The sequence below is a fragment of the Crocodylus porosus genome, unplaced genomic scaffold, assembly GCF_001723895.1.
Source record: "Crocodylus porosus isolate Cpor-Errol unplaced genomic scaffold, CroPor_comp1, whole genome shotgun sequence".
Classification (NCBI taxonomy): domain Eukaryota; kingdom Metazoa; phylum Chordata; order Crocodylia; family Crocodylidae; genus Crocodylus; species Crocodylus porosus.
Window position 1 is genome coordinate 210,512,452 of NW_017728886.1, and position 12,622 is coordinate 210,525,073.

General features: G+C 41.5%; 1 protein-coding gene across 1 annotated transcript; it reads right to left on the reverse strand.

Moving 5' to 3' along the window:
- Nucleotides 1-6,077: 6,077 nt before the first annotated feature.
- TCF24 (transcription factor 24) lies at nucleotides 6,078-11,545 on the reverse strand. Its single transcript, XM_019548822.1, has 2 exons — nucleotides 10,940-11,545; nucleotides 6,078-6,197 (listed from the first exon to the last, which is right to left on the reverse strand). Exons 1-2 carry the CDS (start codon nucleotides 11,321-11,323, stop codon nucleotides 6,084-6,086), a joined length of 498 nt encoding a protein of 165 aa, XP_019404367.1. The 5' UTR covers nucleotides 11,324-11,545; the 3' UTR covers nucleotides 6,078-6,083.
- Between the last annotated feature and the right edge of the window lie 1,077 nt (nucleotides 11,546-12,622).

Consider the following 12,622-nt stretch of genomic DNA (forward strand, 5'->3'; position numbering starts at 1 on the left):
TAAATATATTTTGTATATAAAGATTGCAACTGAAAGAGGTGACTATGAGAAAGGACATTCTCTTTTGAAGACACCGATGGGACTTAGGAGGCAGGATTCTATTTCTGGTTCAGCTAGACTTCCCATGGGATGGTAGAAACACTGCAAAATACATGTATGGGGGCTGCAGCCATCATATTGGCATTTCCTTGAGTGCTTGACTTTGCATCCTAACATACTTTTAACTTGAGTGTACTTGAGTGAATATAAATGTTTATTTTTCCACTGAGCCATTATAGGAGCTGTACTTACACCTGTAAACCTCATTAGTAAACAAAAATGTCAGCCCCCGGGACAACAGTCCTTTTTCATAGCCATGAACATCTTGCATCCTCTGGAAATCCATGAAGTTCCCCCAAGGAGTCTACACCAGAAAGTCAATTTGGAACAGAAAGGAAGTTGCCTATGATGACTGTACCTTTGTGACTCCTTTGCTTATGTCAGCTTCATATGAATGTATTCAAAGTGTATGTGCATTGCTTTTTTATTCAGAGCCTTTTTAATACAGGTCGGCTTTTTTGAACTTTAGGCAGAATTAGCATTTATATTTGTGTTCAAGATCAACATTCCAAATCTGCGATCAGTCCATGGGCTCCATGCCAGAAACTGTGGTTCTCATCAGATGGAAAATTAATGCTCAAACACAAGGAGCACATGAACTTTACTGAAATTATTTCTGTACAAATAATCCAAATCACTGATTATTCCTGACTGACATTTTATTGCTAATTGGACCACTAGCCATAGGGATTTTAATAATTGCTGTTGTAATAATAGCTGTGTTGAGTTCTGACAATTGAATGTTAGTGTGTAGGAAATCCTTTAGAATTAATCACATCTAATAGAGTTGATGAATCTGAAGCCTGAGCATGCAAAATGTGCAGGCAACTCCTACTTAACGCTGTTTTGCTATAATGCTTATTTAAAATTGATACCTGATTCCATTTAGTGCTCAGTGAGTTTTGTTATAACACTCATGGTCGCCATCTTGGGTCATTAAAAAAAACCCACTTGCAGTCGCCATCTTGTGTCATCAAAAACTTTCAGTTTCGCTTAATGCTTGGTTTTTCAGGAACCAATTCAGAGCACTAAGCAGGGGTTGTCTGTACTCATACAAATAGTCTAAACTTGCTACATGTAACACTGAACATTTACTCATATAAATAAAGGTTGCAGATTTAGACCCTGGATTCAACTCTTGCAAGCTTTCCCCTGTACGTGATGTCTTTCAGTGTTTTCCCGTCTTCTTTGGAGCTCTACTTTAATACATAGCTCTATATAAATTAATACACAGATCTATAAAAATGGAACAGCTTGCAGGACTGTGGCATGAGCTAGAAAATAGAGGTTTCCTGAAAAGTTTCAAGGATAGGGTTAAGAAAGGAAAAATATTTTAAGGATATCTGAGTATGTAGTTCTAAGAGGAAGAGTAGTGACCCCACAGTTTACTTTGTGAAAGAACTGATGCAGGACTATATTCTTATATCAATCCAACACAGAACGATTTTCAGTACAAGTAAAAACCACAGAAAAATAATTCACTTCTCAATTTACCCAAGCACAATGAAAGTTCTGTTCTTTTTAGTAGTCTCTAAGGGAAAAATAACGAGTGGCAGGGAATATATTAACAAAGATGAAAAATTAACTAGAAGGCATAGTATTGTAATTGCAGCTGTATGTACAGGCTGAAAAATACATAAATCGGGATATTCAAAACATTCTGCATATGTGTGTGTTCATGTAAAACTAGTTTAAATTTGGTATTGTACTGAATGAGAAGCTGTGATGATAGCAGTGGAAGTTCTATTAAAGTCTCTAATCACTAAGCCTGTAGAGTGAAAAAAATCATCCCATTTGAGGTGTAATGAAAGTACCAAACCTAACAAAAAGCCAACTTAACTATAAGACAATTTTGTAAAACATTAAGTTTATAATTAGAATAATATGCAATCACCAGATCATCCTTTAATTTTGTGTATAGGAAATATCAGTTACATTTTAGATACCTGAAGTTGAACTGTACCTTCAGCAAATCTATTCTTGTCTAAATATCATGCTTCATTTAGGAGCACTAAAACAGAAAAAGTTCCTACCCTGGCTCAGACCAATGGTTCATCCAGGCTAACATCTTGTTTCTGACCATTACCATTCCAATTGTTGTAGAAGGTGGCACATAAAATCCTGAAGCTGACACTTACAAAACAACTTGACCTCAGAAAAAAATTATTCCAAACTTTTCGTACAGGTAGAGCATGGTCTTGTCCTGCATCCTGAGAAGATGTGTTAAGGTGAAATATTAACTATTACAGTTCCAAATATTCAGATTAAAATAAAGAAATAACTTCCGCATTGTGAGGGTAGTCAAACATCTGGGATTTTACCACCTTTCTAGGAAATCTGTGCTATCCTTCAAAGTTTTTAAGAATAGATTCAATAAGCACGTCTGGAATAATTTAGATGTGGTGGATTCTGCCTTGAGCAAACGGTTGGACTAGGTGACCTCCTGAAGACCCTTTCCTGTTACTTTTCTATAATGCTATACATAATCTTTTTTATAGTCCTGGTAAGCTCTTGTTTTCAAAAAAATATATGGCAGCAATTAATTCTACAGGTGAGTTGGGTCTCTATGAAAAATACTTTTATCAGTTTTAATGTTTCCCCCTTTTAATTTAATTGATATCCCATTCTCCTGTAATATAAGAAAGGCTGAACATGGATGCTAATCTAAATTATTTTAGCCATTTGTTATTGTGTGTGCTATTTTCATGTCCCCTCTTACTTTTCTTTGTAGAACAAAGGATCCAGGTCTTTCAAATGTTACAAAAGTTCTTACGTCCCCCTAAACATTCTTGCTGCCCTTTTCTAACTCCCCTCTCCGACACCTCCTTTTCCAGACTTCTATTCCATTTTTTTGATGCATCATCTTGCTTTGCATATTCTCAACTACAGCTGCACTGGGAGCAAAGGTCTTCATTAAGTTCTCAATACAATATGTCTAAGGGTAAAATAGGTGTTTTGTTATTAACTTCACTCGTACAAGCATTTCACATGGGTTCTTTTTTTTCTGAAACTACTACTTTCAATTTAGAATTTATTAAAATTATGTATTCTGCTTTGCATTTCTCATTTCGTTAATCCAAATAAATTCCTCAGTCTTCTTTAGATTTGACTACCTGAAAAAGCAACCCTGTAATATCTTCTAATTTTGTCATCTTTGTGTTCAACTCTTCTTGCAGATTTTTAACAAGTATTATACACTCCCAGTCTTGATATGGGAAACTCCACATTTTACTTTTTTGCTATCAGGAACATTGATCAAAAGAAAAAAAAATACCTAAAATGAATGTCCATGCAAAATAATTAGTATGTATCTTACCATATTAATATTAAACTTTTTATACTTTTTTTTAAACTTTAGTTTATTTTGGAAGGGCAGTTCAGTAAGGAGGTGAATATGGACCAAAAATCAGAGGTTCTGGGCTCTATCCTCAACTTTGTCACTGACTTAGGCAAGTTACTTGATCCTTTTTCTTTTGTAACATGAAGATAAGACTTTCCTGCATGGTGGAATGTTGTGAAGATCAATGCTTGTACTGCGCTAGATCTTTAATAAATACTTTATACAGTAGGGAGTAAGGTTATGTAAGTTACAAAAGAATTCAAGTTTCAAAAGGAACTGCTAGCTACTTGTATAGTTCTCCAATGACAGCAAAGAGAGTCTTACCTTAGATCTGACTGAATGGGTTCAGCAGTTATTACTTCCTTAATACACTATTTAAAAAAATACAATTTGCAAAAAGTCTTTCTGAAATTATATCAAAGAGGAAGCGTATTCTTGTGGTTAAAGTATAAAAAAAGTGTTCTGTTCCTAGTATTACCACCCATTTCATATATGACCTTGAACAAAAAACCCCCAAACAAACAAAAAAAAATCACTTAGGCCTGTGTTACAAATGTACTTACTGATTTTAGTGTCCAATCAGGAGAAACTAGGACCTGATTTCAGAGGTGTTGAGCACTCTAAATACTAGCTAACATGCTTAGCATCTCTGCAGAGGTGCTGGGCACTCCAAATTCACACTGAAGTGTTCAGAATCTCTGAAAATGAAGCTGAAATGGCCTCAAGCTGAACGCTCAAAAAAACCTGAAGTACTAAAATTGGCAGGTAGTTTTTTCAAAACTTGGTCTTAAGTGAGCGATTTTTCTTTACCTGTGAAATGGATCTCTGCAGTTTAAATCATTAAGTCCACCCACAAAAACTGGTATAGTAAATACAAACTATCATCCTCTTACATTCTAATTGTTTCTTGCACTATAGGAGATTAAGTTGATACATTTTTGTATTAAATCTTCAGCACAGCTGTTTATATAGAAGTTTCCAATTAATAGTGTTTAATAAAATATTAGTTGTAGCATTAATTAGTACCCATGTACAAGCTTTTACATAATAAAAACTTTTGGATGGTATCTGACTGCACATTTAATTTCACTTATGATTGCCTATTTACAGCAGGTATTTTAAAACGAGGTGGATCAGGAACCAGCAAAACATAAGAGCTCAATTTCTTAAATACAAATTACTTAAAAGACATAGTAAATAAATCATGATATTTAAAACAAACAAGTTGTTTCTTTGGATTAATCCCAGAACACATTTTAAATATTTCAAGCCTAGTAACGTACAACACCATACTACTGATCGATACATAAATATATATTATTACTACATTCAATCTAAAAGCAGTTTGTACTGTGTAATATTTGAAGGTCTGTGGTAGTAAATTGCAGGACACTTTTCACTTCACAATGAATATACATTCACATTTTAAAATGAAAGTACAGAAATTAGAATGTGAAGATCATCTGAGATTCACCTCTATTGTGAAATCTTACCCCTACCCCTACTGGAATCAGTAGGCACAGACAGAAGAGCACCTTCCCATTACAAGGCATAGCACTTTGCAGGAAGCACCCCGAGTTGTAACAATGACTCAGACACAACAGGCATTCACTGTTGGGTCCCAGGAGTTGGGGAATTGAGCTGCTGTTTAGAGCAACTGGGAGTGTGCAGCTGCTCTCTCCTAGCAACACCCCTTCTCACTCCCAGCCCCAGTGCTGCTTTCAGAATGAGAGTAGGGGAAAGGGAGCAGAGGGATCTCATTCTGAGGATTGCCCAGCAGGCTCTGGAGGGAGGTGGGGTGGAGAGGCTCCAATCCACCCACCCCATTCTCCAGTGACAGCTGAAAAAAAGACCCCTGTCTGAACTCCCTCCACTTCCCCACCTCCTCCCATTCTGAAGACAGTGCCAGGAGCAAGGCTGAACTGTGTTCAGTCCAGCCCTGCTCCCAGGGTGCACAGACACAAGTTACTGAAGACACTCCATTTTGAAGAGTTTTCATTGAACCCTCATGCAATGACGGATCCAGATTTTCACAGGATTGGGTCCTTTTAAAACACTCTGCAGCCATGCACTTGTGTTGGTCATGGCTATAGAGCCCTTTCAGGGGCCAGATCAAGCAAAATTGTCACTTCTGTCTTCACCTAATGAAAGCTTTGGTATTGACTTCAATTAGGCCAGGGTTTCACCCAGTCAAAAAAAAGTGTATGCATTATTTGGATTTTTTCTTCTTTGTAAATATTAAAATGTACTTGCTTTTTGTTTTCCAACTAAAGCTTGTATTGCACTATGATACAGTCAATACTGTATTTTTTCTTACATAAAACTTTCTGTGAGTTGTCTGTGCTCAGCAGATGAGAGTGCTTCCTCTTCATTGGCTATTAGCAGTATCACCTTGGCCCACTACTTTAGGTTGGTGGTGAGTGCAATTGTACATATCAGTGTTACCTCCTATTTCAAACATCAGTCTTCACTATTAAGGACAAAAAAACGTTTCACATTTACTTGACGAGGTGTAGAATACATTTAAGAATCAATCCCCTCTCACCCATAAGCAGAATGTCGGAAAGTGTAGTTTACCTGAAGATGTGCTTTAATTTAAATATGGTATATCTGGTGTAATAAATATTTAAAAAAAGAAAAAAGATTAAATTTGTGAATTTGTTGATGTTTCTCCTTGGTTTGTATTTTCTCCTTGCAATGTGTGATTCAAGAACTGTCCTGTAGCTCCAATGTATAATCTGGATCGCATAGGCCATTTCTGCAAGACAAATATAAAACAAGGTGCACAAAGACAGCATCTCCTAAACATGGAATATGATTTCTGAAATATAAATTAAAGCAAATTTTAAATAGTACTGAGGTCACAATAAAATAAAATTAAAAATTTTACAGCTACTGCAAAATGTATTGTGCATGTCAGTATTTAATGACTCAAATTATTGGAAAATTGTATAATTAAATCATGGTAGAGTAAAAGTGACATTGAAGCCACGATGGTCCAAAAATTATGAGAGAGGCAAGGATTTCTTAGAGTGATATCTCTTATTGAACCAACTATGTTGTTGGGTTAAAAGTTAGACAAACTTTCGAAAGCATAGGTTGAGACCTGAGGAAGAACATGTTGCTTTCAAAAGCTTGTCTAACTTTAATCCAACTAAATAATTGATCCAATAAAAAATAATCACCCTAAGAAATCCTTGCCTCTCGCATAATGAGGTCACAACATAGCGATTTCAAAACAGCAAAATGTTATACTGATGTTGTTTCTGAGAATCCCCATAAATCTAGAAACACATGGGCATTTGTAATGGTAGGACACATGGATGGGCAAATGGAGCCTGGGAGCCGTATTCGGCCCACCTTTTGATTCTGTCCAGACCACGGGCAGGTGGCGCAGGCGGCAGCTACAGGGGAGACTGGGTGGAAGCAGCTCCTATCCACCTACTCAACACTGCACAGCAAGCCCTGGGTGAGCCACACAGGCCCTAGCAGCTCTGGCTCCAAACTCCATTGGTGCCATAGGGGGACACTGGGTGGAAGCAGTCCCACCTGCCCATCTGACTCCATGTGATGGGCCCTGGGCCAGCCGTGCTCAGGCCCTGGTTCCCCTCTGCTCAGGCTAGACTGGCAGCACCCCACCTATCTAGTTCAGAGCTAAAAGGAGCTGCCCCAGATACTATGACCTTACGGCAGGCACCTATGGTGTACCGTGGGTCTCCAGCACCCAAATAATTGCCCACCCCTAGTGCGACATCATCTAAGAATTAAGCCAGTGTGAAGCAGCAAGTATTTAATTTGGATTCGGCAGATTTGGAGGGACAGCAATTCAATGATTCAAATCACTGTCCTGATCTGGATCCAGAGATTTGGCCATGGACTAAACAGGCAGTAGTCCTCGACCATGCTGGACGCAGCTGCCTCCAGCTGGTAACTCTGTTGTGGTGGGCAGAGGGAGGAGGGGGGCAGATGAATACCCCCACAGCAAGGGAGGGATTGGGCCTGGGACTGGGACAAGCTGCCCAGCTGGGACAGGGGGCACAGGACTTAGGGAAAAGAGCTCCCACCACTGTGTGCCATCTGTCTAGGAGGCATGAGAGCGGGAGTATGGCCCTGGATCTGCGTGGGGAGGGCTGTGCCAGGCTGTGCTCCGGACAGGTGGCAGAAGGCACTGGGAGCAGGGGCTATGCCCTCCTGCTGCTCGCCCAGCCTCCCTACACCTCCCAGACAAGCCGCAGCTTCACCCCAGCTGGGCGAGCAGTGGCAGGGCATGGAGGCGGGCGTGTGTACCCACACCTGGATAGGGGAGGGGCTGGCAGCAGGGGCTATGGGGAATTTTTAAGTGGCTGCAGCCCCCAACAGCCCCCACTCCACTGCACTTTGGGAGGCAGGCGGAGCCAGGGTTGCACTCCCAGGGCGAGCCGCCCAGAATGTAGCCCTGGCTTCACCCGCCCTGAACAGTGCAGCCTGGTGGTGGGTGGCTCGAGCTATCCTCCCAGACTGCAGCCCGGCCTAGCCTACCCTGCGCAGATCTGGGGGCACACACCCACTCTCATGCCCTCCCGGACTGGCGGAAGCCCCCCTCCCTGAATCCTGTGCCCCTCACCCCGGCTGGGCAGCTAATCCCAGTCCCAATCCCTACCTCACTTTGGGGGCATTGATCTACCCCTTCCCACCCCCGCTTTCCCTCTCCCATTCGCCCACCACAACAGACTTACCAGCTGGTGGTCAAGGACTGCTGCCTGTTTAGTCTATGGCCGAATCTCTGAATCAGCACCAAATCAATTTGGAGGCTCCTGATTCGATTCGGACCTTTTAATGGGTCTCCCAATTCGATTTGGATTCAGAGATTCAGCCGCGGAATCTCCTTCAAATCAAATCGGCTACTGAAGCTTCACATAGCCGTACTAAGAATCCTACTCCTAGAAATGCAGGAGGTAAACAAACATTATGTCTACTAGAAAAAACTCCATTATATTCTTATATAGCAAAAGGAATTCTGTTGGGTTTATGCCTTTATTAAGGCATCTTAAGATTTTTGTTTTAGTATCTTTCAATTAATCATGCTTCTTGATCAGTGTTTAAAACTGTATTTGGATTCAACTTTTATACTTTTAAAATTTATCATACATGTATCTTTTAATTGTGAGTTTATAATCTTTACTTTTGCATCACATTCAAGTTTGTTCATGTAAAGAATATAGTGGAATTTGTACATAGCACACTTTTATTAGCTGCCAGTGTAAAGAAAATAAGTGTGTACACAAACACACACTTATTTTAAAATATACTGAGTATATTATACGTATTTACTTTGTTTGCTAGCATCCTAAATTAAATCTATATTATTTCTGCTTGAAAAAGTAATACATGAAACAGGATTAAAATTAGAAAAAAAAGCCCTGCAAAATGAATCAACCTAATTTTAATCCAATCGCTAGAGAACTGTACTTCTGGACAATTTAACTACCCATATAACCAATTAAAAAAATTTGGTGACTTCTATAATTATTTGTAATGGTTTCCAATTTTTACAAGGATCAAACCACTGTGATCAGTCAAACCTATTACGGGCATCAGGGAAAGTGATGTAAGGGCCAGAACTTGTTCTGACATGCATATAAATTATTGACTACGTTATGAAATAAACATCTTCAAGCTAAGAACCTTAATTTCTTAGATGGAATATTTAATATTTTGGCTTCCTAAAGAAGTCATGTAAGCTCTTAAGTCATATATAATCATATATGTAAGCCAATTGCCTGATTTAAATTAAACTAGTCCTTCTGTAGGTTGTTGGCTAATATGGCATAATGTGCAAGACTGTACATACATATACAGAAAATGAATGAGAATGAATAAGAGTAAGAACAATTTTAATATTGTAAACAAGGAACTCTTTGATTGGTTCAGTGAATTTGCGAGAAATTAGAGATCAGTTCAAAATTAGTCATAATTGAATCATCCTGGATTCAGCAGAATTTCAAGTGTAAAACAAAACGGTGATCTTCAAAAAACAAACAAGCAAGCAAGCAAGCAAACAACCTGAAATTGAATTTGAGATTAAATGCTTTGTGTAATGCATTCAGATTCAACCTAGCATCTGTTCAACATTTGTCCTAGCTACCTTTTCTTGGTAGCACTCCTGTACCCAACCTGGTTATAAAGTAGAATAAGTCTTAAACAAAGAGTCATAAAAGTTCCTTTACATAATGACTGCATGTACAAACAATAACTAATGCTACCTCTTATGTCTGAGTTCAATCAAAGAGAAAGGGAACAGTCTGAATAATTCTACCAAACTTTGTCCCGATGGGGATCATTGCTGTATACTAGCGGATCATGTCACCCACAGCTGCATTTACTATAATGGGTATTACTGGATTTTCTAAGCAGTACTCTAGGCTTCTATTCCTACCCTGCCAGTGCATATGCATAAATGTTTACTGCAGAGCTGAATAATTAGCTTCACAGTAAAGTCTCAGCATCTACATGTGCAGTCCTATTAGGCCATAGTAAACCAATAGATGCTGCCACAGAATAGTACTTGTCAATACTGCAGTGGCATTGAGTGCACTGCAACGCATGTGTAGACACCGATGGGGCTGGCCAGGGCACAAGGGTGCTTCAGTGCCTGGGCTGCCTGATGGCTAGCCCTGGCACTGAAGCACTTATGTCCCAGCCAGCCCCTCAGCAGCACGTTGAGCTAGGTTGGAGCACTCCCAGGCTGATCCCCTAAAGGCTCCCTGTCAACTGTTGCCACTCCAACCCAGTTTAACATGCTGCGGTCCTGGGCATCTGTGTAAACACAGCATGGAGCAGCAATAAACTCTGATGTAAACCATACCAGACTTTACTTAGTTGCAGTGGCGACACATATGGGGTGGACAGGGGTGCAAGTGCACCCCCTGAGAGCATGGCTATACCCCCTGACAGGCTGCGCTTAGGCAACAGGCAGTGGGGGCAGGCAGGAGCACCAGTCCCCCCCCTGCAAGCACCTGTTGAAGCACCGCAGCCACTTTTGGGAGTGCCATGGTTATTTCCCAGTCGGTGTCATCAGCTGTGGGGACCCTCCGCCCCCTGAGATTGGCTGCTGGGGGGCATGTGCCCCCCCGACTAAGGTGGCACCAGTCTCCCATGCTCAGTTACATTAATTTCATGTGTAGATGCACCCTCCAATGAGCTTTGTGGCTAGGACTTTGTGTTCGGCTGCTGTTCATCTCATTAGCTACATCAGCCCTAGCCCTTGGGTGTCTTCCACATTTGACAGCCAGTTGCTAAACCCACCGAAGTTAGTGGAAATACTTAATTCTTGTGTGCCTTGAATCATGCCTTTAAGGCCTAGGTAAAGTTCTGGAAATACTGTACTCCAATTAAGCACAGCATTTAAGTTTAACAAGGTAAATATTTTGATTGCATCTTTAGTACCAAATAAGCATTTCAAATCCACATAAGCTCATTCATTACTAAGAGAAGGGGCTAGTGATACCTTAGATGCCCTACCTTGACAGGGTGCAGGTAGCCATCTCCTCTCAGGGTACCCAAGCCCTCCCCAGGCAATTCTTCCTCATCCTGTAGGCTACGGGTGAGGTGTGCGATGTAGGTGGTAGCCAAGAGCAGCACATCCAGCTTGGAGAGCTTGGTGTCAGGTGGCACAGAAGGTAGAGTCTTCTGCAGCTCCAGAAAGGCGTGCCGCAGAGTCTGCACCCGGCTGCGCTCCCGAGCAGCATTTGCAGCTGCTGGTCTCCCAGGTGTTGCTCCAGCCCGTTGCCCAGCTGAGGAGGAAGAGCAGGAATTACTGCCAGCTGCTGAAGTCAGCAGTAAGTCAGGCTCTGAACTAGGGCTGGAGATGTCCTTGCCATTCTCAGATACATTTCTATAGTCCATCGGTGACTTCCCAGAAAGGGAGGATCCTGCAAGTAACAAGAACACCTCTGAAACCAAACAGACACTTGCAGCAGCAGCAGCAGTACCATAAGTCTACAGCAAAGCTCAAAATACCTTCTACACGAGAAGGAAGTCCTCTCTGTGTACTAAACCAACATATATATGCTTAAGTGCAACACAATTAATTTAAAAACACCAAGAAAAAAAGATATTGATAAAAATTGTGTTCTTTTTGCATAACAGGACTGTCAATAGCCAGGTAAAGGTTGCTTGTACAAGAGACAATGCTCTCTAAGGAGCCAAATCAAGACTGCAGAAATTCCTGCAATTCTTTAGACTAGAGGTGAAGCAATAGACATTTTGGGAGCCAATACCGATAACCGATTTTTAAGGAGACATTGGCCAATATCAATCTGATTTCCAATACAGCTGAGTCCAGCTGGTAAGCCTGTTGTGGTGGAAGGGAATAGGGGAGAGGGTATAGAGGGACAGATCAATGCCCCCCATGGTGAGGATAAGAGTGGGGCTCGGGCTGGGGTAGGCACTGCCACGTCTTGTCCAGGGGGCATGGAGGGGGGCAGTTCCTGCTGCTTGTCTGGGAGGCACGGGGGTGCTGGCAGGGGGGCATGTGCCCCCAGATGTGTTGGACGGGACAGGACAGGTGGGCTGCAGCTGCAGGCTGGGGTTGGGAGCTGTGCTGCACTGCACTAAGGGTGGGCAGTGACACTGGGAGGCACTTCAGCAAAATTTGAGGTGGCTGCAGCACCCCTGTAGCTCTCCTCCCTGTGCCCCCCTGGAAATGCCTTGGCTCTGTCCTACGCCTGCCCCACCCTGGCTGGGCAGCTCCTACCCCAGCCCCACTCCCTCCCTCGCTGTGGGGGCCATAGATCTGCCCCCCCCGCCCTCCACCAACAGACTTACCAGCTGAGCTATATGCATGCATGAGCATTTATCAGCCCAATTATCAGCCACTTCAGGCCAATTTCTGATATAGTCAATTTTCTTTATATCAGTGCCAATCCAATATTGGACCAATGCATTGGTGCTCCTTTACTTCAGACCTACCAAAAACCACCAGATCTTCTCTTCCAAGTGCAAGGTACATTGCAGCTTTGTATTTACTAATGAAAACCACAAGCAGTACACACACACACACACACACACACACACACACACACACTATAGGTAAAGAGTCTCATAGTTTTCTGACCAAAAAAAAGGGACGAAGAAGGAGACAGCCACAATTATGTGGATGCCAGTTATGTCATTTATTGTGCTACTATATGGTACTCAGTGGGG

What these genes read in the sequence shown, in the direction of transcription:
- TCF24 (XM_019548822.1), bottom strand. Translation starts at nt 11,323, where the DNA reads ATGGACTATAGAAATGTATCTGAGAATGGCAAGGACATCTCCAGCCCT. An exon ending in GCTACCTGCACCCTGTCAAG is followed by an intron (nt 6,198 to 10,939) that starts GTAGGGCATCTA and finishes TTTGTCTTGCAG; the next exon opens with AAATGGCCTATGCGATCCAG.